This window comes from Apostichopus japonicus, chromosome 14 (genome assembly GCF_037975245.1).
Source record: "Apostichopus japonicus isolate 1M-3 chromosome 14, ASM3797524v1, whole genome shotgun sequence".
NCBI lineage: Eukaryota > Metazoa > Echinodermata > Holothuroidea > Aspidochirotida > Stichopodidae > Apostichopus > Apostichopus japonicus.
Window position 1 is genome coordinate 26558814 of NC_092574.1, and position 22884 is coordinate 26581697.

General features: G+C 37.2%; 1 protein-coding gene across 2 annotated transcripts; it reads left to right on the plus strand.

Moving 5' to 3' along the window:
* The first annotated feature begins 4516 nt into the window (after positions 1–4516).
* Positions 4517–11546, plus strand: LOC139979596 (F-box only protein 8-like). 2 transcript variants are annotated; one of them, XM_071990553.1, is made up of 6 exons: positions 4517–4810; positions 6880–7108; positions 7993–8119; positions 8826–8944; positions 9580–9764; positions 10618–10725. In XM_071990553.1, the coding sequence occupies exons 2-6, from the start codon at positions 6888–6890 to the stop codon at positions 10707–10709; spliced, it is 744 nt and encodes a 247-aa protein (XP_071846654.1). In that variant the 5' UTR covers positions 4517–4810; positions 6880–6887; the 3' UTR covers positions 10710–10725. The 2 variants fall into 2 exon arrangements, with proteins under 2 accessions (XP_071846654.1, XP_071846653.1); XM_071990552.1 differs by lacking the exon at positions 10618–10725 and adding an exon at positions 11011–11546 and having other exon boundaries at positions 4552–4810.
* Positions 11547–22884: the final 11338 nt, after the last annotated feature.

The following is a 22884-nucleotide window of genomic DNA, read 5'->3' on the forward strand; positions in this document are numbered from 1 at the left end:
GAGGTTAAAAGGATTGTCTGGTGGCCCAAAGAAGTTATCTTAAAAAATAGTAAATAATTTTCCAAACATGTTGTCAAAGTATGAGAACGCTAATGTTGCGTTTGACAGAGAAACGATTTTTTAATCGTTAAGGATAGACATTTCAAATATGATTTGAACAGTACAGAACGTGACGTCAGCTATGCTAATGCAGATTGCGACATACCCCACCCTCCGCACAGTACCTATACGGTAATCACAACAAAAACCGCGTTTGTATACAGATAAATTTCTTCCTTAATTTCCGGTGAAATTTCTTAGAAATTAGATATGTTTTCTAAAACTCCTTAAGCCGCCATGTACTAGATCGGTGGTTCTGTGGTCTTTGTGTAACACAAGGTAAATTTTAACAGCAGACTCTTCGTTGTTTTGGCTATACATCGCGCTATCCAGCTCCAACGCGAGGAATTTTCGCATGTAGGCTTTACTCAAACGTTGACAATTGGTCAGCTCTGCGAAGCCTAAGCTTCTCAGTGCTACATTCTGCTCTGACAACGATTCCGACAAATTTCTTCCATAATTTCCGGTGAAATTTCTTAAAAATTAGATATGATTTAAAAAACTCCTTAAGCCGCCATATATGTAGTAGATCAGTGGTTTCGTGGTATTTGTGTAACACAAGATAAGTTTTAACAGCAGACTCTTCGTTGTTTATGCATCGCGCTATCCAGCTCCAGTGCGAAGAATGTTCGCGTGTATATGCTACTCTAACGTTTACAATCGGACAGTTCTGCGAAGCCTAAGCTTCTAGGTGACACATTCTGCTCTGACGTCGATTCCGCCAACTTTTCAAGTTTCTTTTTACTGTTAATTTGATCCGTGAAGTTTATTTCAGCGATTTCGAAGAACAGTTTATGAACTGTGGTTTGAGCGTGAGTGTGCTATGTGCAACGCTATGCAAGTACACCAACTGGGCATCGTAGGATATACGTTCGCGGGTTTGTACGTTATATATATTAGGCAATCCAATGTGCTTACACGTGAGAGTGTATTTGTTGCGGAAATGGGAGTGCTATCTTCAAGTCGCCTGTTTTGCCTATTTGCAAGCACTACGTCAATCACCATAATGATGCGTTCGAACAAAACGGTACTTTTGGTGAGAAACTGGTGAATTTGAAAACCAGATTTCTACAAGAAGAAAACGTCGAATGGTTAGAAAGAGAAAAATAATAACTACAAGTATAGTCAGTATTGCGAAGTTCGCCATACTGCGAAGTTCGGGCACCCTAAGAAATACACGATTTTCACCATGAAAACCTACAGGAAGAGCCAAATTTCACCAAAAAGTACGAAGCTACAGTTATTTTCTCTCCAAAATGACCCGTGTGCAAGAAATTACTTACATATTTGTCAATAAAATGACGAAGATCTATGAAGTCTGTTATAATTACTGAAAGAGCAACTGCGCCCCCAATTTTATCACCATCGCCACACTGTGGGTTGCGCGTCCGAACTTCGCAATACTCTAGCAAGAAATACCAGTTCCACAATCACGAAGAATCTTCTTGGAAAACAACGTGGAAACAGTTTGCAGGAAAGAAAGTTTGGCCGTGTATCGTACTATAACAAAATTCTCCCACCATATGAAGTATATTTTCAAATGATTTATACCAGAAGATTTAGTTTTGGGGTGTTTTAAGTCTTAAGTGGCCGAACTTCGAAGTCACCATCCTACAATGTATCAAAATCTTCCACCAGACAATTCCTGTAAACAAAAAATGAATCCGTGAGCTCTGCGACGCTCTGCTATTCGAAACACGTAAATCGTAAATGTATGTACATCCATGTTGAGATTTACAACGGTAAAAGAAGAGAAAATGTCTATATTGCAACATATATGTTATGAAAATGTGTGAAACGTAAAAAATAATAATTACTTAAGTAATCAAAACTCAATAAAATGGTCACATTCAACTGTTATACGGTAAACCGTATACTTACAAATAACCAAAGGAATGATATGCAATGTGAACGACTGAAACATTAACTACCAAATTGAATGTATGACATTTAAACAAACCCTATTGTTTGTACAAAAGTTAACTTGCAGAGGCGTGAGGTGGCCTCGGCAGCACAGCGAAATGATTTCAGTTGATACTACGAAACACACGTGTAAAAAAAACTGACATATCATGCGTAAAATGAAATTCATAAGTCGCGTGTACGTAAAATCCAGGAAACATTTTACCTCTACTTAGCAGAGCGATGTTTCGATCCTAGGACCCATAGTCGTAGGAGGCAGGCGCGTAGCCAAGGGGGGGGGGGCGAAGGGGGCAGCCGCCCCCCCCCCCTTGAGCATATTTTTAAAAAAAATTTGTAATGCTTTTATGATATCGCTAGTATTTTCAAAAGAGAAAATGCTAAGATGCAACTAACAAGGCCTGGGAAGTGCCATTTCCAGCGATCTGGGAGGCATTTTTAGCCAAAATTTTCTTGTACGCTTCGCGCCAATCATGGTGGCGCTACGCTTAGATAGTTTGCAATGCTGAATCTACAGTTTCGCCCCTCCCTTGGCAAATTCCTGGCTACGCGCCTGGTAGGAGGCGGGAGGGGGGGGGCTGGGGCTGCAGCCCCCAACCAGATATTTTTGTGAAAATTCGGGCAATATGCTGAGAATTATTCGGGCACCTACTGAAAGAAAAATAAATTGCAATGATGCAGCTAAAGGAAATCAATATTTAAAAAAATTATTGTAATGACTTACCCAAAAATTCGAATCAATATGGAAGGGTAATAACACGGCAAATGATTGTATGTAATTGGCATGCGATGTAATAACAGATGCATGCATATGATATATACAATAATATGTTGAACGCGTGCGCAAGATGCTGCTTACATTTTTCGGGCAAGTCGTTACAGCCCCCCCCCCCCCAATCAAATTGGGCTCCTACGCCTATGCTAGGACCTGTAGGTTATTTGACCAGCACGCTTCTGCTGCACCACTATGCTTATTTACATACGAATTATAAGATGCATCACTTTTTGTGTATAGCTGCATGAACAACTTAGCTTTCTTGACTGGTATACAACCGCAAATGGGTTTGAATTTTATTTTAAAATGAAAGCAAAGATCAAGTGTTCTCTGCTGGAACCGCTTGCAACAAAATTTTATATTATGAAAAGGAATGAAACATGACGAAATCTCGATATTTGTGCATTATAACTTTTAAGGAGATCTCATCACTGAGTAAAATAATCACTGCTTACATTGTAAATGGCACGTACGAGAAAAGAAGAAAGGATTGCTTATAGCAGAGCGCATTTCCAATCATGGGGCCCGAGTTGGGTTATGGGCCCAGCACGCTTCCTCTGCGCCACTTTCCTGATAAAATAATTGTGAACATAAGTGTAATTGAAATCGAAGATCAACTTGTGTGATGTAATCACAGCTTTTAACATTTCCCCGCTAAATTAGGGCGTGCTTTCGTATAACATTGCAACACTCTACTACCATTAAATTATCAGAATATACATGTTATTATTATCTTTAATATTTTCATCTTTTCAATTAATGTAACAATTATATTATTTAATAAAATTATTACTTGCAATCGATACACTATGTACACAACTTTTCAAATTTTAGATACAAATAAACAAACTATTATGGTGATTTCTTTAATTTACGGAAGCCAAATGCACAACCCATACGGACAAATCGACTGGGAGGTTTTAATCAGGGTAAGGAGATTAGCACCAGAGCTTTCCTGATGATTCTCTATCGGAAACGTTACTTTTCATGGCCGTCTTTTTCTCCCTCTTGTATGTTTAATATTTGAGAGAATGGCAGGTTCCGGTGAAGTGGTACATCATCGCTTACAGCATGATAGTGCGTTGACTAATTCCTGGCGTTAATAGGAATTCAATAAGCAGGAACCAAATATATAGGGCAAACAAATTAAATGGGATCTTATAGTCCGAATTTAACCATCGTCTATTTTCACGCTATTTGAATCTATAGAACTAATAAGGTAATATCTGGCAAAGGCCAGGCCCTACGTAGTGGGACTGTGTAAAGACGAGGAGGTGGTTTTGGTGATGCATGGTATATGAGAGGGCAGGGGGGGGGGCGGCAGGGTTTACTTATCGAAGTCATGTAAGCTTCAGAACTTAGTTTATATATTACTTCAGGTCTATATTTTACACTGGATTCGTGAGTTATTGAGAAATTTAAGGTTGCCTCTATAAAGTAGCCTAATTTATTCCAACTTTGATCCAAAAGATGATGTGAAAAACATGATGACTATGGTCAAATTTTATCAAATTTGGCAAGGCGTCAATACTAGGCCTGTCCTGGTTCCGAGCTCTTTGTTAGTTGTTACGAACAATTCTAAACCATTGATCGACTAACATACTTGTTCGGCGAATTGACGATTATTTTATCTTACGAATTATTCGTTACAGTTATTTCATCGAAATGCCTCTACGCTATGTGACAAGCACTGCAGTACCATCGTGACGTCAATGGTCACACAAAGTTTTGGTCAAAGGTCATCGTGATGATATTGAAAACAACGTCACTAGGCAGTATGTCATAGGGTCACTGTAGCCTTGTGTTTTGTACTTGTAGACCAGATATTCCGATTTTTTTCAGCTCATCTAGCTGGATACATTCTTCTTACATTTTCCCAACACACAATGAAAGGATAGAAATCGTTCGCTGAACTGAAGAGTACTATCGTTGTAAGGCCGTTTCTTGATATTCTACGTCAGGTGGATGGAAACATTTGTCTCATCCTTCTCAAAGTAGAAATTCTTTGATGTTTCGGTGAGTGTTTTGGTAGACTACGTGTTGTGTTTGTAACAATAACATACGTACTGGAAAATCGTTCGACTCTCTTCAGTGTTTGCGGCACATTATTCGTCTTACTCTCTTGTACATATAGTATTGGTACCAGTTCAGCGAGTACATTCACGGAATCGTTAAGACGATGATAGATTGCCCAAAAAAAGTGACAATTTTTTTATCAGAGTACTAATGTTACACATATTCAACAACCGTAACCATCCATTGCTTTCAAAGTATATGCAATTGTATTTTCGTACCCGTTTCAGAAAATTTCCTGTTTTGTGCTCGGTTTTAGCATGTAACTTGTAAAAACTATGACTGATTATGAATGGATGATAGCCAACCATATTGAAGAGAATGGAAAGCTGGATCTTTTGTTCAAGATAGTTGGCGTGACGGCCTACACCATTTAATGAATTTGAATCACTTTGCCCATAGTTTTATCAAAGTATTAAGGTCTTTAGTCTTCATTGAATATTCTCATTAAGCTAGGCCCTAGGAGTACATTAGGCCTACTATAAACCAAGGCCACAAATGCAGCAAATTTCCATCATTTGCAATCTTTATTTAGTGATGATAATACTATATAATGTACCCTCTACCTAAAAAGCCCATTTACTTGCATAGTATACTCTGAACGTCAAAGAACGTATTTGAAACAACCTGTAATAGGTATGACTTGAGACAAACTTTGGACAAGCCAAGGGTTACAAAGATTAAGCTAAGCACAGTGACTCTAGTTTGCTCCAAACATTTGTGGTTAAAACAGGAAAAAAGTGATTAATCAAATTGTAGGAGAATCTAAGAACAATTAATTGCAATTTATTTGAACTGCTAATTCTCTGATTACAACCTTATTGTCTGGTGTTGTGCTATTGAATGCCATCCAAATCAAGAGAATGAAGTCAAAAAGAAAAATACTTATTCTCTTCTGGACCCTTCAGCCATCGCAAAATTTCTAAGAATTGAAATGACTTAGTCAATATCCTTGTATAGAGGAAAACATGCATGCCTTAGTATTTTAAAACTACTGGAATTACTTTGATGGTCAGTCAAGCCATACAGTATAGTTTTCATGCTCTAGTCATCAGACCAGCCCAGTGACAATGGCTGCAGATTGGATAAGACAGGATTTTTTTTGTATATAACCCTTCTGTTCACATCATGAATATATAAGTATGCAACCTCACATACTGGCCTGGTTAATGTTAGGTGAAATCATCAAATGTTACACCAAGATTATGAGCAGCTCCTACAGTACGATCAATTAAAAACCTCTCCAAATAATACAATTCTCTAAATCTGTGCTGCTGGTGTATTTTGATCCTCCAGCAGTTGCTTCTTCTCACACATTTCAATATGATACGGAACCACTGCCAGTTCACCATTTGTGGAGATGTGAATAAATACTGGTCATGTTTGCTAGCTCAATATCAGCAATATATGCATCTGGTATAATATCTATTATATATTTCATAAAAGCATTGAAAGAACAATAGAACTTGTTCTCAAGTTTTTATGTTTTTTCGCAAGGTTAGAGATTTATATACTCTGTGTATCCTTATCGTGTAGGGGAGGGGAGCATTGTCAACAGATTGAAAGACCTATACTACCAAAAACAAGGACAGGTACTGGGTACCATAAAGTTGAACACTTAGTCCTTTCAAAGTCAGTTTTTTTATGACATAGTTATTTATGACATATTAAGCATCACTGATTACATTGGCCATAAATGGTATAAGATCATTGCTTAACCTGACATTCTCTGCCCAGCAAAATTGACAGCATTTCTTATCATTCACCTGGTTGGGACAATCTTGTTATATTTACTATACTTCATCTCAGTAAGAATGAAGCATCATAAGAGTCCTAACAGTTTAAAGTGCTGCTACAGTAGTATTTATTAAACAACATGTCTTTTGGCTCTTTTCGTTTCACTTCTATTTTGCATAGCAAGCAAATTCAACTTAAATTGTTATCTATATAGATAAATCCAGCAGTCAGTATCTTGATTTTGAAACCTTTACCTTGTTTCCTCTTTAAAACAGCTTGCAGAATGGGTCATGCGCTGAGGAGGTTCCGCCATGATTCCCCTCACTTGCCGAGATTCAATCCAAGGAGGAGTGGGTTGACGGAGAAATTCCCCGACCTGAATGAACTTCCACCAGAATTAGCTATTTTAATTCTATCAAACCTAAATGCAACTGATCTATGCCTCGCCATGTGCGTCAATGATTTCTGGAGGCAGCTTGCCATGGATGACCTACTTTGGCAAGGGTTGGTGTTATTGCTGATATCAATGAATCATTTATTGTTTTACATGTTGCATAGTAATTCTGACTTGTCTTGATTTTCTTAGTACTGTAGAAATAAAAACAAAACAATGGTTTTGTGTACATATTTAGTCTGTTGTACATCTTGAATCAATTCAGTCATATTCAGGGCATAATTTATCCAGCATTGCATCATAAAATGCTATTAAAAATGGTGAAGTTGCCATACAAGAATAAAGATTTATAGCAGTTTTTCTAACATAGGATCTACAGTATTAAATGAGAGAAAAAAATCAGAGCATTCAAAAAAGCTACACAAAATTTGAACACTAAATTATTCCCTCGTATTTGCATATATTTTGCGATGTGATTCCGAATGAATCAGTCCGAGACTTCTGATACAATACTTATTCTTGGTTACATGATTACATTTGAAACAAAGGTATTTAGAGGTAGAAATCTCACTAAAATGATACAAGTGAATCATTTTCCGATTTAAGTCTAATATTGGAAGTAATTCAATGACTTCTAGATTAATTGAAAGTAATATTTAATGGACAGTGTTGCTGAGTATCAAGATGTTAATGTTCAATGTTTTGATACACTCGCTTGTTAAATTTGCAGTTTGAATTGTAGAGCTCTGTGAGTTTTCACTGATCACTTGCTAAGTCCTCGAAAGAGTTTCACTTTGATAGAGGTGTCGTTTCATTGGTTCTTTTTATTGGTTTTGAAAGGATTCTTGAAAAGTACAGATCGAGGAATAATTTTAATAATTTGTAGTTTTATTCAAAGTCATGAAATGCATTTGTTTTCTTTTTCTTGGCTATTTTGAGAGGTCCTGATAAAGAGTTTATATTCTTCTCCTCTCCCAACCCCATACTTATTTAGTTTGTGCTATGCTACGTGGGGTTCAGTTTCGGCGTACCACAAAAAGAAGGATGCAAACTTTTCCTACAGAGAACTTTATCAGAGACTTGATGACCACTCCCTCCTCTTCAACTGGAATGCAGAACTGGTAAGCACTATATCCCTGAGAATCACTATTCCTTTCCTCATCACCCTCAATATGAACATAATATAGGCATTTGTAGTCATGAACCGCAGGTCATTGCACGGTCGGTTGGCTTCGACTGCTAGTTGAGAAATTGCTACATTTCGTGGTTGGTTCCCCGACCGAAGTCCACCCGACTTGATACTCGGACGTAGCCCTAAAACGATGCGCACACAGTTGATTGTGGACCATGTTCCATGTTACAACTGTCGAGTTGAGTCTGACCATGTTAGTTGAGCAGTGTGCAAACAGGTATTAATAGTCTCGATGATTTCATTCAAAAGTGTTTCCCAATGTTAAAGAAAAAGAAGTAGTAAGACCTGATTATTTGAGTAAAGAAGCTTAACATTGTTTTGGAGGGACTGAAGGAATTGCATGACTAATAAAAGGTTCTAATTACACAACAATCACATCTGTGCCTTATTGTTGGGACATTAAAATCTGCATTGTTCTAAAGAGAATGACATTTCTTTGGGGAAATTAATTGTGTTTGTGTGTGAAGAATGTCATTGAAAAAAATAATTGGATCTGTGCTGTTAAGTTGGAACTTCCAATTCCACAATGGTTATAAAGAATGACATTTCTTTGGGAAAATTTAAGTTGGCAAATATGTCTTTTTATCAATTGAAAGAAATGTAATCGAACAATAATTGAATCTGTACCTTTTCAGGGCATTGAGTATTTGCTTCGTGACGGGATCCTCAACAATGACCCAAAGGCCATCGCATATTTCATCAATTCAACAAACCGTCTTGACAGGTCACAGGTCAGACGGTTTGTAACAGGAAGGTAGGTGGTGTAAATTTGACTTTACTAATTATTATTTATTGATTAAGAATTGATTAAAGAAGCATATTGGGTGTAGTTTGTAGAACAAATCAAATTTGAAATGTCCCCCTTTATATGACACTGTGATAAAAGCCTATTTAATGCTGTTAGTATTTGTAGTTTTCCCTAGTATGATTTATTAATCCTCATCTGTCCATTATTCTTTACGTTTAAAGCAGCTTTTTGTGGAGAAAGTCTCAAACTGTAGAAACTTCTTTATGACAAAACCAAAACCAAATCTTTTGCTGAGAATTTGCGAATGCATGTAGGCATCGTGGGCACTCATTCTCTATTCAAGCAGTGACACAATCATAAAAGCACTGAGACATAGTCAATTGTCTTCTTTACCTGGATGAGAAAAGTTTACCTGGGAGAACAGAACAATGACCAATTTGTTTCCTTATTGTCTGTGGCATCAAGTGTAGTTTTCTGCATTGCATTGTGGAACTTAAGGAAGGAAATGATCGTGTTAGCTGATGAGATAAGTATTCTTTAAGATAATCTTTTAAACTTCATATCTGATGTCATTTCTTTCTCAGAGAAATTCAATGTTTAAAGCAAGATTAAGCATTCCGTTTCTAAAATTTGTTTTTTAGACAAGAAGTTCTGGATGAATTAATAAAGTTAGATAACTACACGGACAAGATGTTACCCATTGCCCTACGTTCTTTTTTCGCTAACGTGGAGTCTCCGTTCCTCCACGGTAACCGGCTGCAAGTGCTGCTGGAGAAGTTTGCCGAACGGTACCTTGCGTGCAATCCACAATGCAGATTGACTAAAGGTACTTTTATTACGTCGTCATAGGCTAAAGCCTGATATTATTTAACAGCAAAAAAAAAAAACGTTATTATTTATCATATTGAAATGATGCTCACTGACCTTTATATTGTGTGTGTAATATCTAAATGTTTACACTGTTGCTTCTAGAAAGAGTTTAGGATTTCAGGAGTCTAACGATTAATGAAAATATGTCAAATCATCAGGTATTAAATTAATCACTGATCACAAAAGCAACAGTTGATTGCAGGACAGACATGCAAATCACAACTGGCTTATGCATGTTTGCTGTCTAAATTGTAAGTTAGGCTTTGATGAAATAAATCTAAGCAGAAACATCTGTATGGCAAACTTCAACTGAATTCCATGAGGGTAAGTGATCGCCCAGAACCTTAGCAACCATTCTGGATGACAAAATGCAATTTTTATTTGTAAACCAGGAAGTTTCCAAATATGTGATATCAAAAGTCTGGATTGATTTGACTATCTTTCAGTTTTAAGTATCAGTTACAATACTGTCACAGGCCCCAAAATTGAGGCTATTTAATGAGTAAATGCCAGTGGGTTTCACTGTTTTACACCAGTAAAAGGAAAAACACTTGTGTTTTACTGTTAGTGCCAAATTAATATTGCTTTTGTATCAATTTAGGGAAAATGCTAGTGAGAATTTGAGTTTAGCCAGTATATCTTTTTTGCACTGAATTCTTTTAGCAAGTGGTTAAAATTGGGAAAATTCAAGGCCTGTGTCCCAGGAAAGATATCTTATTATAGTTGTTGTTGTCATATCATTGAGTTGAGCCCAACAGACCTGTAGTTTTTGCTGCCATAGTCAAGTTCCTTTCCTTTCTTGATTACAGACGGTATCTGTGTCCCAGGAAGGATATGTTATTATAGTGTTTTTTGTTGTTGTTGTTATCATATCACTGAGTTGAGCCCAACAGACCTGTAGTTTTTGCTGCCATAGTCAAGTTCCTTTCCTTTCTTGATTACAGACGGTATCTGTGTCCCAGGAAGGATATGTTATTATAGTGTTTTTTGTTGTTGTTGTTATCATTGAGTTGAGTTGAGCCCGACAGACCTGTAGTTATTGCTGCCATAGTCAAGTTCCTTTCCTGTCTTGATTACAGACGGTATCTGTGTCCCAGGAAAGATATCTTATTATAGTTGTTGTTGTCATATCATTGAGTTGAGCGCAACAGACCTGTTGTTATTGCTGCTATAGTCAAGTTCCTTTCCTTTCTTGATTACAGACGGTATCTGTATTCTCTGCTATTCATTGATATTACTGTCTATTGATCTGACCAGTCCTCACGTCAAGAATAAAATGTCCAAGAGGGAGTTCATCAGGAATGTTCGGCAGGCCACGGCCGAGGCGGATGATGAGCTCTCTGGCCACATGTTTGATAACATCTACCTGGTGGGCCACATTGCACCACAGAAATGGTGATAAAAAGCTTGTGTTTTCAGAAACTAATTTCCGTCAGTATTCTTTCTTTGATTGTATCAATTTATTTGGCCACATGTACAGTAAAACAATTCAGTAGTCTGTGTGGCATACCCATGAACATAGGAGATGTGATTAGAGGGGAGGGGAAGGGGGAGGGGGAGGGGAGGATATCGGAGTGGAGTTGAAATTTGTGACTGGTGTCAAGTAGAGAAAGGAGATTAGAGGATACAGATTTTAAGATTGTGTGCTTCCCTCTTACTCAAGGCAAGAGACCGTGGTGCTCGGTCGATTGTGGTTTTTGACATTAGACAATACTTCCTCAAACCCCTCCCCCACCCCTCTCTACAAAGACAGTCGAAAATTGCTTTGCTATGTGCATGGGTACAACTTTACGGACACAGCTTATGTTTCAATGCTTACTTTGTAATTAGTCATTGTACAGAACAACCCCTATTCATCATCTCCAAACAATGCAACCAGGTTTACAGAACCAACGACATCCTTGAAAGTATCACAAATACATTAATTGTGAAACCAATACATGCTGGATATATTCCTATAAAGACACATAACTGCCAAAATGATCCTAAAAGAGGCTTGCAACTTGCATTCAAAAGAAAATCGTCAGAGTATATTTTAAAGTGCTTTAATCCCAATCAAAAGAGGTGATGAAAAAATCTATTACCCTTTTAAGAGGCAAATTGATATATATACTTAAGGTCTTTAGGTTTATATCAGACTTCTGAAAGAGGACTTGAACAGGTCTGTGATGTTGCCAGCAATGCCACACACGGAGGAATTCTTCCTCATGATCAACAGGTTACGTTCAAGTTTAAAACCAATCATACTTTAAGGATTGGGGAGGTAAGTTTATTGTTTTAGGAAGAATCTAAGTCTTATTTTGCCAATTTTGATAATTACTTGTACATAGCCATTGTTATAACAGAGTAATTATGTTATCAGTTGATCACTAGAGCCGTCTGTTGGCCTGCTGACATATTATTTGATTATTACAAACTTCTTGAAGTGAAACCTTGAAAATTGTTTGGAAGTGTTTGTGGTGGGCAACAAAGAACATTAAAAAATAATTAAAAACATTGATTTAAGTGTTAAGTTTCTTAAATTACCTTTAGGATTGTCTTTGTTGAAGTAATTAGGTATTCAGTTTAAAATGAGATTTAATTGGTTAGTAATGAGGAATCATTTAGACAAGAATCTCACCAATTAGATTTCTGCTTTGTTTTGAGCTTATCAAAACAGCTTGTACTTGAAATGATTTCAAAAAGTTTCTGTTATTTCTCATATTTTAGTAAATATGGCTTCAGAACAAGAAATTGATGGACTGTATTTTTTCATAAAATTATAATTAATATCAATTATTATCTGTGTTGTCCTAAAGTTAAAATTGGGTGTCATTTGGATAACCCTGAATGCCACTTTCAGCAGTTTTCCATTTTGTTCCCCAGCTTCTTTTTTTTTTGGGGGGGAGGGGGGTGGGGGAGGGTGGCTGGTAGAAGTTGCAATGTATTTTAAAAGTACGTTTAAATTATTTGGCAGGAAATTGTTATTAGCCTCAACATTGTTTTTAGCCATCATAAAATGTTGGCTCCTTTTTTTATTCTTTACATCAATATTTTAATCAAATCTGTTAAGTTAATTTATTCATTATGTGCATTGCATTGCCAAGATTTTGTTGTTAATTCATGAAATGAAAAACGTTCAGATTTTAGTTTATTTGACAAGCAGTCAGATGGAGATTTTGCAACTTTACATTAGACTAAAACTCCAGTCAAAGTCTTCTGATTTTATACCTTTCAGGGGTTCTAAAAGTTTGAAATGTAGCTAATTGTAAGTTGATAATTTTTTATATTTTTTATTTTTTCTGAGGGACAGATGTCAGACATGGCTAAGCTTCTCCGACATGCCCTTAATTGTCTTTGTGATTGTCAAAGATGGTAGATTTAATTCTCTTCATCTTTTTGTATCCACTAAGAACAGACACGATTTGATCATGTGAATGAGGTGGTTTCTTTTTTGCTTGTTTGGGTTTTTGTTGCTTGCTTGGTTTCTGTTGCGTGTTCGGATGATGTTACATTTTGACTTGCTTTACACAATAAGTTGTAAACCATTTTATCAACTGCTGTGATTCAACTTGGTATTTTTTAATTTTTTTCCTTTTTTCCTTGTTTTATTTCTGAATGCTATGCATGAGAATGTTGTGTCTTATTTTGAATATTATTGAGTGTGTTATAGTTTTCAGTGTGTATATATTCATCAGTTTTGTACATAGAAATCCAGAGAAATTGTGAAATTTTATATGCATAGAAGAGTAGACAGATGAAAATCAAAATCAAATTTATGGCTTATGCTAGAGAAAGCATGAAATAAGAGGAGATATGTTATGTTTTGTTGTAGTACAGCTAAAAAATATCTGTATTATATATTTTAAGTAGAGTAAGTGGGAGTCTAATCTGTGTTTTGTATGTAAAGATTATTAACTCCTTTATCAATATTTAATTGCTTGTGCAAGTTCCAACTGAGAAAGGAATATGGTTTTCAAATAAGACAGCATTCTGGATTTGAGCCTTGAGAATCATACACTGAGAGGCAGTCAGTGACATTAATCAACATTTGTCACATGAGAGAAGAATGTTATGTTTTATGTTCCAATCAGAGGACTCCGTTGAGAGCTAGGGTTAGCCCCTAGAACAATTATGTCATTGTGCCCCGCCCCCCCCCCCCCTGTTTGTACCCTTCATTTTTCCTTAAAGTGTGTTCTGGAAATTATAATACATTGTTCCATATCCCATATTTCCTTGGCCCTCCTAATTTACCCGGGCCTTGGTGCTAAAGCCTTCTGACCCCTTTTTCTGGTTGCAATAACTGCATTTCCAGGAAATAAATGAAAAATTTTATGTAAATCCTGGTGAGATGTAACAGTTGATTACTGTATTTTTACTCAAGTAGGTTCAGCAAGAAATTAAAAAGTCAATTTTTTATTCCTTAATTCTCTCACAGATTAAAGAATGAAAAGACATGAAGGTCATTAATGATTAATGTAAGAAACAAGAAAAGGAAAATCTGGTAGAGGAGGGAGAGATGAGTGGGGGGGGGTATGGTTTTTAATATATTTAAATATTTATGAAAAAGGTGGTTCTTCTTTTTAAAATTCTTATAATAATGGAGAAAACTTTCATTCTCAAGTTAGGAATGAATATTGTAACTGTATTGTGCAATTAAACTCTGGGCTCTGTTGTGAGCTTAAAAGAATATGGTAGGTTGGGCCATCTGATGTATACATTTAGGTACAGTGTCGACATAATCTAGCAGGAGTTCTTGAAATTAACTTTAGTCTATCAAAGGACCTGGTGTGGTTTACATAACCTCAGTTTAATTAATAACAATGGATGTTTATTGGTATGAAGTAACTGAAACAATTACTTTTGATTGTTTTATCCACCAGTGGGGTCACAAGAGGTGGACAGGGAGGGCTGTGCCTCATCTTAATTCTTAAACCTATGTTTCTGAATGTAAGCTCATATGATATGCCAAACTGCTGGATCATATTTACTCTGTATGATTGAGATCAATGTGTTCGAACATCTTGGTTCACACTTTCACACACAATTGTCTCTGTCATAACGATAACATGTTACCAGTTGATTTATATCCTCTGTAAGTGACAATGCTTGTCAGTACAGTAAAATCACACCCCCCAAACTCCATCCCCACCCTGAGTGGTGGAGTGGATCATACATTGCTCCACCTCAGTGATCCAGCTGGTGGCATTGGGGCCTTGAAACAAACAGTCCTGTCTTGTGCTTCGTACACAACTAACACTTTTATTAACCTAGAGGAAAAGTGGTCCCTCTGGTGGCTCAACCTTGTGGTGTACAAGCTTCATTTCTGTATGCTGGCATTGGGGGCGGAAGTATCATTCTGCCCCCCCCCCTCGCTCCGCAAGTCAGAAAACCCCTTTTTCATTTCCAAATGAGAAAAAAATCTCATTTGGAGCACCAAAATGCATCTAAGGCCAGGTGAAAATGCAAAATTATTTTAAAAATGGAGTGGGTGTTGAAGTGTGCTGCTATATTGCACCAAATTGCATCTGAGGCCACCTGGAAATGCAAAAAAGTTCCAAAGGGGAGGGGGACACCCCTCCCCTTAGACCCCTCCCCCAGGCCGACCATCAGTCTTCAGCCCCCCCACTCAAAAGTACCTTCCTACGCCACTGCCCCTCCCCCCTCCCTCCCTCCCTCCCTCCATCTTTTAGTCCAGAAATTAGGGGGTGACATTTGAGCAGATTCCCAACAATGGGCAAATGTATTCATTAAGAAATTCTTTTTGGAATTTGCAAACCGTTGCTTATTTTGCTTACCTTTTGCTCCGATTTTATCATTTAATAGAATGACATAAAGATGGCAGCTGAATTCAAAGAATATTTTGTAGTTGTAACAATAAGGATAGAATAGTGTACCACAGGTGCAGAAAGCTTTATGTTTTAGATGAACAAGGATTTCAATGATAAAATATTTTAAGTAACTAAACAATGTCAACATTTCTTTTTCATATTTTAAATTGTGTGTTTTGTCATGGATCTGAGATATGGATCCATAAATGAAGTTATTTGCAGTACATAATTCATAGTACTCTGAAGGATATCAAATAGAAAAACATTTAGCCATGAAAGATTATTTGTTTGTTGTTTTTCCTGTATACTTTCTCTAAATCTGTGATTTTGATCAATAGGATTTTGGGTAAGAATTCGTTGTGTTGCATGCATGATTTTGAACTCCTTTCTTAAATTTCTTTGTCTTGAAACTCAAAACATTTTGATGACTTTAGACAGAATTCAGTCTTGATATGTTATAGTTCAAGAAAAAAACAAATTAATTACCGCTAGTAATGTTTCTACAGGTGCTGAGGGTCTCAACATATTCACCTTTAAAATATGCCTAAACTCTGGCATTCTCTTTCCAAGCTTCAGAAATGATAATGTTGGTTCTTCAGTGCATTCCTAAGTGTTAATTTTTGTTTTAATTCTAATAACCGAACCCAAACATGTTCTTTTAACTTCATCGATACAATACAGCATCCTTGAAGTGACATTCAACACCAGACCATATAAGTCCCTTGTTTTCCAATAAAGTTTTGTGGTGCATCTGAGGAACTGACCTAATGATCTGTGTATTAGACTTAATTGTCCAGTCACTTTAATTGATAAACCATCACTTGTTTAAAGGGTCAGTTCTCAACAATTAAAAGTGTGTTTAAGGAATCCAGAGTTCCATATTAGACTGATAGCAGTTGAATGATCTAAAACATCTCAAATCTGATTGTATGCCTATACAGTCATCCGTTATAACTGCAAACCAATCAACTCAGTAACCCAATTTTCCTGTCGCACGCGTATTGTTGAATACCGCCATCATTTAGCCACCGCGGTCGCACAATCATTACAAAAAGTATGGATAGTGGACATCGACAAAAGAAACGGGGCGCGACCCAAAAATGTATCGTGAATGTTTTTAGTTGGTTCGCGGGAATTCTCAACACATGAGATAATTTATCTACAGTTTTCAGATTTTGCCGACGGCGTTCGATTGATAGTTTTAAAACTAGTATCAAGTCCATTACCCAAGCTGTCTTTTAAGTATTGTGAGCATCTACTATACGCGGTGGGTCGTGGTTCATTCCTCATGCAAACTCGAAGATCGTGGGCCTAAAAGTTTGCGGACTGTCGGTGAACATTACATTGAAATAAGATTGGGTGACAAACGCTCATTAATTTTGAGTTGACTATAGCACAAAGCTGTTGAACTATTGTGACCTCCCAAGCCATGTGTAAACGGCAAAGAAAACAAGACCCTCGAAAAATGACATAAATGGAGATAGCATAGCTTAGACCTATAGGAGCCATAAGCAATGGTTCCAGTCTATGTGTTACAACATGGCAGTAAGTGTTTAGGCGCTACCCACTATAATGAAATATCAGCAGAGCCATAGGAAGGGATCTCTGGTGGTAAGGAGGGGGGGTGGGTGGGATATAAGAGGTCGCCCACATGTGGTGGAGGCGCAGTACGGTCCAGCGGGAGAATATGACCATGAGACTTTCATATAGTTTGATTCTCTCGTAGGGAATGTTAGAAAGAGAAAATACTCTGTTATTTAGCAATTATTGATTGAGGGGGAGGGGAGGGGGGGGGTTCATAGCTTCTCCCTGCTCCTATGCTCCTTGTGTGTTGTGCTAAAACAATTCCATAAACTGTTACTTTAAGCTTTTCCTTGATTATAATAGATATAAGAATCAGAATACGTTATTCTTTGTTCCCTATTTCTCCGGCCCCTAATTGACCTCGGGTCCGGTGGCTGCATCCTCCTGGCCCTTTCCGCCCTTCTTATCTGGTCGGTGTAATGGAGTAAACCCTAGGTACCTCACTAATTAGAAGTAATCAAATATACGTAATGGACACTACCTCTTATTAATAAAGAACCATCCAATTGTGTGACACACAGCAAAGTACATGCACAAGGAAAAATACAAATTTACAGGAATATGTTCCTCTCTCATCAATCAAATATAATTGTATCTCTGGACTATCCATTTAGCCAACACAAACTTTTCCAAGCATAAATCCGTCTTTTTCTTTTTGGCGTCTGAAGTTTTAACCAAAGAATTTGCATGAAGTTTACCTCCTGTAGTATAGGCAGTCTTTGAGTTCGTTTTATGAGAGAAAGACAAGTTTGTTGCACTATTTTTAAAATATAGTTCCATCTTTGTGGAAACAATAAAATGTCATATAAGTTTTGAAGAGGAAGGCAAATGTGAAAACTATAATTGACAACAAAGACGATCGCTATGTTACCCTATTTGCCCCCTTTACGATTGGAACGTGAGGTAAAACCTACTTCTTCCTTTAAATTTCTTTTCAAAACATTTTCGGACACGATCGTAGAAAATTCGTGGTTTCTATTGTCGGATAAATCTGTTGGTAAAGTCACGACGTGGAAACATTATCACGTTAAAATAACACGCAGGTGAAGTTTGAGGGGTTCTCATTATTCTACCTTGAATAGGTGGGTGGTTTATAGATCGAAAAATATCACATTTAAAATATCGAGAGAATACGTACTATTACACGAATATCTGTACATAATGAAATTATCATTGAAATACTAATAATGGAGCGGTTAACTTTTCCAGGTTGTTGTAAGATATTTGTTGTAACCTAAAAGATGAGTTTCTGGCTGAGAAATAATGTATTAAATATGCATGCCAGATGAATCGGGGCTGGTAGCAATTCATGTCCGCAGTCCGCCACGGTACCGGACCATTACTCACAGCTAATATAGGCTATACTGTTATAAATAGGTGTAGTTAGCTACATTACATTATCACTTTGATGTTTACAAGAGACCTTACCCCAAAGAGCATTGTAACGATAGTTGCTGGCGTTGCTGGTTTTCTATACATGCTCTCATGTATGTTGCAAACAAAGACAAGACTCTGGAAATACCAGCTAACAACTATATTTCGTATTATTGATAATAATTGATTATAATTGATAATTTGATTATTTTAGCCGATCCTACTGTTTCCCTGAGTCGCTTGTCTTAAATAAACACGCGGGATGTGCTTGCCAATATCAGGACTACACACAGGGACGTCGCTAGAGGTGGTGTGTGTGTGGGGGGGGGGGGGGGTGTCTCACCCCCTAATCTTGGTAAAACTGACGATAGTTGGAAACTTTGAGTGCGACAGTCGGAATTTCCGACTGTCGCAGTCGGAATTTCCTGGCTCCAAACCCATCCAGTTTGAATTTCAGCCACTACCCCCCCCCCCCCAATCATCAGGCCTTATCTACGTCCCTGACTACACCGATGATAGGGACCAAAGACGGTATCTCTTTAAAAATGGCTACACCAACGATGCAGGTAATAGGCTACGGATGGAAGCCGTTGCCAACATGATAATTGTTTCGATATTCTCGTGTTTAGTACTAAGTGTCATAAAAACATTACTCAACAGTGAAAAGACGGCGACTTAGAAAACCAAAATGGTCTCTTGAATGAAGATGAGGAATCCCATATGTTTGAAATAAAGAGAAGAGTTCAAAATTATTCCTGTTATACCGACTAGTTGTCATAACGGAGGGATCGACGGTGCCGAGCTGGCCAAGTTGGACATCATTAAGAGACTCGCCACGTCAACCATGATACCTACAAATTCGTCAGTGTTCTCAGAGGAGAGGTTGGTAGCATCCCCAAAGATGAAAGGAAGCTTAGCAATGAACACAATAAGTTACAGTGTTATCAATAAGGAATAACACGACGTCAAAACAGGTTTAATTTCATTCAGATAAAACCATGGATGAAGACTGCAGGTACCGTTAAATTATACATAACTGGCTCTTGCATTGTCAACCTAAGCTATAGGCTCAACGCTACGTATGTCAGAGTTATGTCGGCTGCATTACTAAGGCTAGGTTATATACCAATGCTAATGTTTTCCTGGCATTCATCGATTATCTTTAGCTGCTGCCATTTGGAGGGATTGTCTCTGTTTGACAGGTTATCATTGACCGGGGTAATATTGTGGTTGTAAAGCGCATTAAAATGCATTTGCATATAGTTGCGCTATATAAATGAATATATTATTATTATGATTATGCATATAACCTTGGAATTTCTTCTTCAAGAAAGAAAAGTATTTTAATGTCTGACATCTTTCTTTGGTTGATCGGTGTGGAAAGCGGGCATGGGCGGGGGGGGGGGGGGAGGACGGGTTAGCAACGAGGTAGTACTTATTGCGATATTTTGGGACTGTTCTTAATATTGGTCATCTGCCGCCCGGAGATCAGCGTTAGAATCAATGAAGTTTGTCAGGTTACGTGGTGAATGTTGGCAACACTTAGTAGTAGCACACAGTCGTTTTAAAGCTGATGCACAAAATGAATCCTCGTGCACATCCTTTCCACAAATTTCATTCTTTGTTTAATGCTACCTCACAATCACACCTCTGCACCACCCCCCCCCCCACCCCTGCCCTTCTCGCCCCTGACCAAGCGTATATCATCTCAAGTATAGCACATGTATATATATGCTTTTCACAAAGAGTCTTTCAGGACAGAGAGGGAACCAGGAAGCAAACAAACTAATCACATCAAAAGATAGATGACACACAGTGTTGAATTACCATATTTGAATATTCATAAACGTATTGCCCATGCCCTGTACACACTTTCAAACAGTCATTAATCTTGTGGGAGCAGTTGTTTGTTTAAATTTTGACACGCACCGACTCCATTACACCAAAGTTAAAAGCTATACCAATTGTTAAATACCCTCATTAAAAAATTATAGGCATAGCATACATCATTTTTTTGTTTCAATTACGCTTCGCAACAGCTGGTTAACAACTTATGTTTAATTTATTCATGGTTCAGTGAAAATTTCATTCGCATTCATCAAACTTAATAAGAAAGAAAGAAATAAACTCCAAACAGACCGTGATGTGTAATTATTTCCACCTTGTCTGTGTTCCATATAGACGTATGTAGGTGTTTATAGTATACAAGCGGCATAGCTTTATACCTTGATATAAAGTCAATCGAAGATGGCTCTTGAAAACGTGTCTTCGTCACAGTTGTCGCAAAGTGCATAGTCAGTTTTTAACGACAGGATCGCACGCTTCGATGCTTGCGATACGTCGTTGTGCAGGTACGGAAGAGAGATCAGCTTCTGTGTTGATAGACGATGATTCTATGGAGCATGTGGGATTCGGTTTTACTTTCAAACCTTTGTGATAAAAGGACACTCTGATAAAACCCACTGGTATCATAATATATAAATTACCCGAAATGTAAGCGTTCCACTGGCAACAATCTAGAACGAGTAGTCAGTTTTTTTAACACTAAAATATATTAAAAATCATCTAAAGTGTGGGTAAGTTGTACAATAGTATAGACTTCTTTATATAACAAATAAATGAATAAATAAATAAAAGTAGAAATTTGAACTGTCTTGTTTTAATTTTGTGACTAGAAAACACATATATATGTTGAGTAACACACTACTCATTTTGTGCGAGTTTCCTTTCACTTTCCATTAAGTGTTGCCTCATTTATATTCAGTGATGGAATAGATATCTTTACAGAGTTTTATGTCTATGTTTATGAATATTCAGAAGGTGGGCGTTACTTGTTATAAATTCAGTATATCATTTGGTGCTGTTTGTTACGATATCTTCGTCCTCTACAATTTTATACCCGGTTTAAGAAGAACGAACTTCATCAATCAATTTCCCGAAATATTTATGTTTACAAATGATCAAGGAATCAATCCCAAGCACCCCTCCCCTTACTCATTCCCCTGTCCCCCCCCCTCACCCCCATTGAGTGTCGTTTAATTTTGCGTCCTGCAACAAAAGAGTATACATAGTTAATAAAGAAATGAATTATAATAGAGTTTACAAGAAAGATTTAGACTACAAAAAATTCACTGTTATCAAGACACATATCATTTAAGTTGTTCTTTGGATATGAAAGGTGATACATTGGTGAGGGTCGGGTTAGAGTGAGGGGGGGGGGGGGTGACTGACGTTGAATGACGATAACTTCCAACATTATTCTGATACATCTGACAATATATGTTCTACTGTTTTATAAATATTTCTGGTGGTTGGGGGTCAAAGCAATAGATTTTATTTCTCTATAAAGATAAGGAAATTTTTTGTTTGTTTCATAAAAGTCATGCTGCGATCATTCGTGCGAACAGAAATAATTCATTCAACCATGATACATTCTGGCCTGTTCTGAAATGTTTCCGTAACGTCAGCCTGTATCTTATCAAGATCAGCTAATCTTAATTGTTTTTGGGAGAGAGAAGTTGTCGTTAAAACTCTTCCGGGATTATTCTTTCATTTTCTCACTATCTCTGAAGAATATTGAAAACATCCATAAACGTGTCCGGGACACGTTAGGCGGATATTTTGTTGCGAGTTTTATGTGTATTGAATAGTCCGTGCCAAGCCACCAAACATCCCGTAGTTTTAAACAGCCGTTGTGTATAACGCCTAGCTTAATTTAATGAACAACGTTACCTACTTTAGTAGGCAAGATTGAAAAGATACACATCATTGGTTCTAGTTTTCATTTGATATCTGGATAATCTCAAAAATGATTCTTTTGAAATTAAAAATTATTTTAATGTTTATTTGAAAACCAGAATGGTGTAAGATTCATGGATTCGTTTACACTGGTACTAGGCCGGTAGTGAAAGGGTCGGTAGTGTCCCGTCGGACTACGCATGCCCAACAAACAACTTCAGCTTAACGTTTGGTTTATTTCGCGGGAAATTAAACTGTAAGCTATCTTTTTCACGAGACACGGTTGACCTTCAGAATTTTTTTAAAGAAATTCATGAATAAAACCTAAACAAACTGCATTATTAAGTAGACCTCATTTAGGTTATTCCGTGAAGACGTCGAGTAGGGTTGCCAGTTATACTCGCATAAATCGCATACATTTTTTCGGCTAAATTTAAATCAAATTTCAGAAGAAGACTAATGAAACCCTCATCTCTGCTTTAAGAGAAAAAGTAATAAATGGCATTATGAATTAACAACAACTACAGCAACAAAATCTTGAAATTGACAACATAATTTTCAAATTCTAAG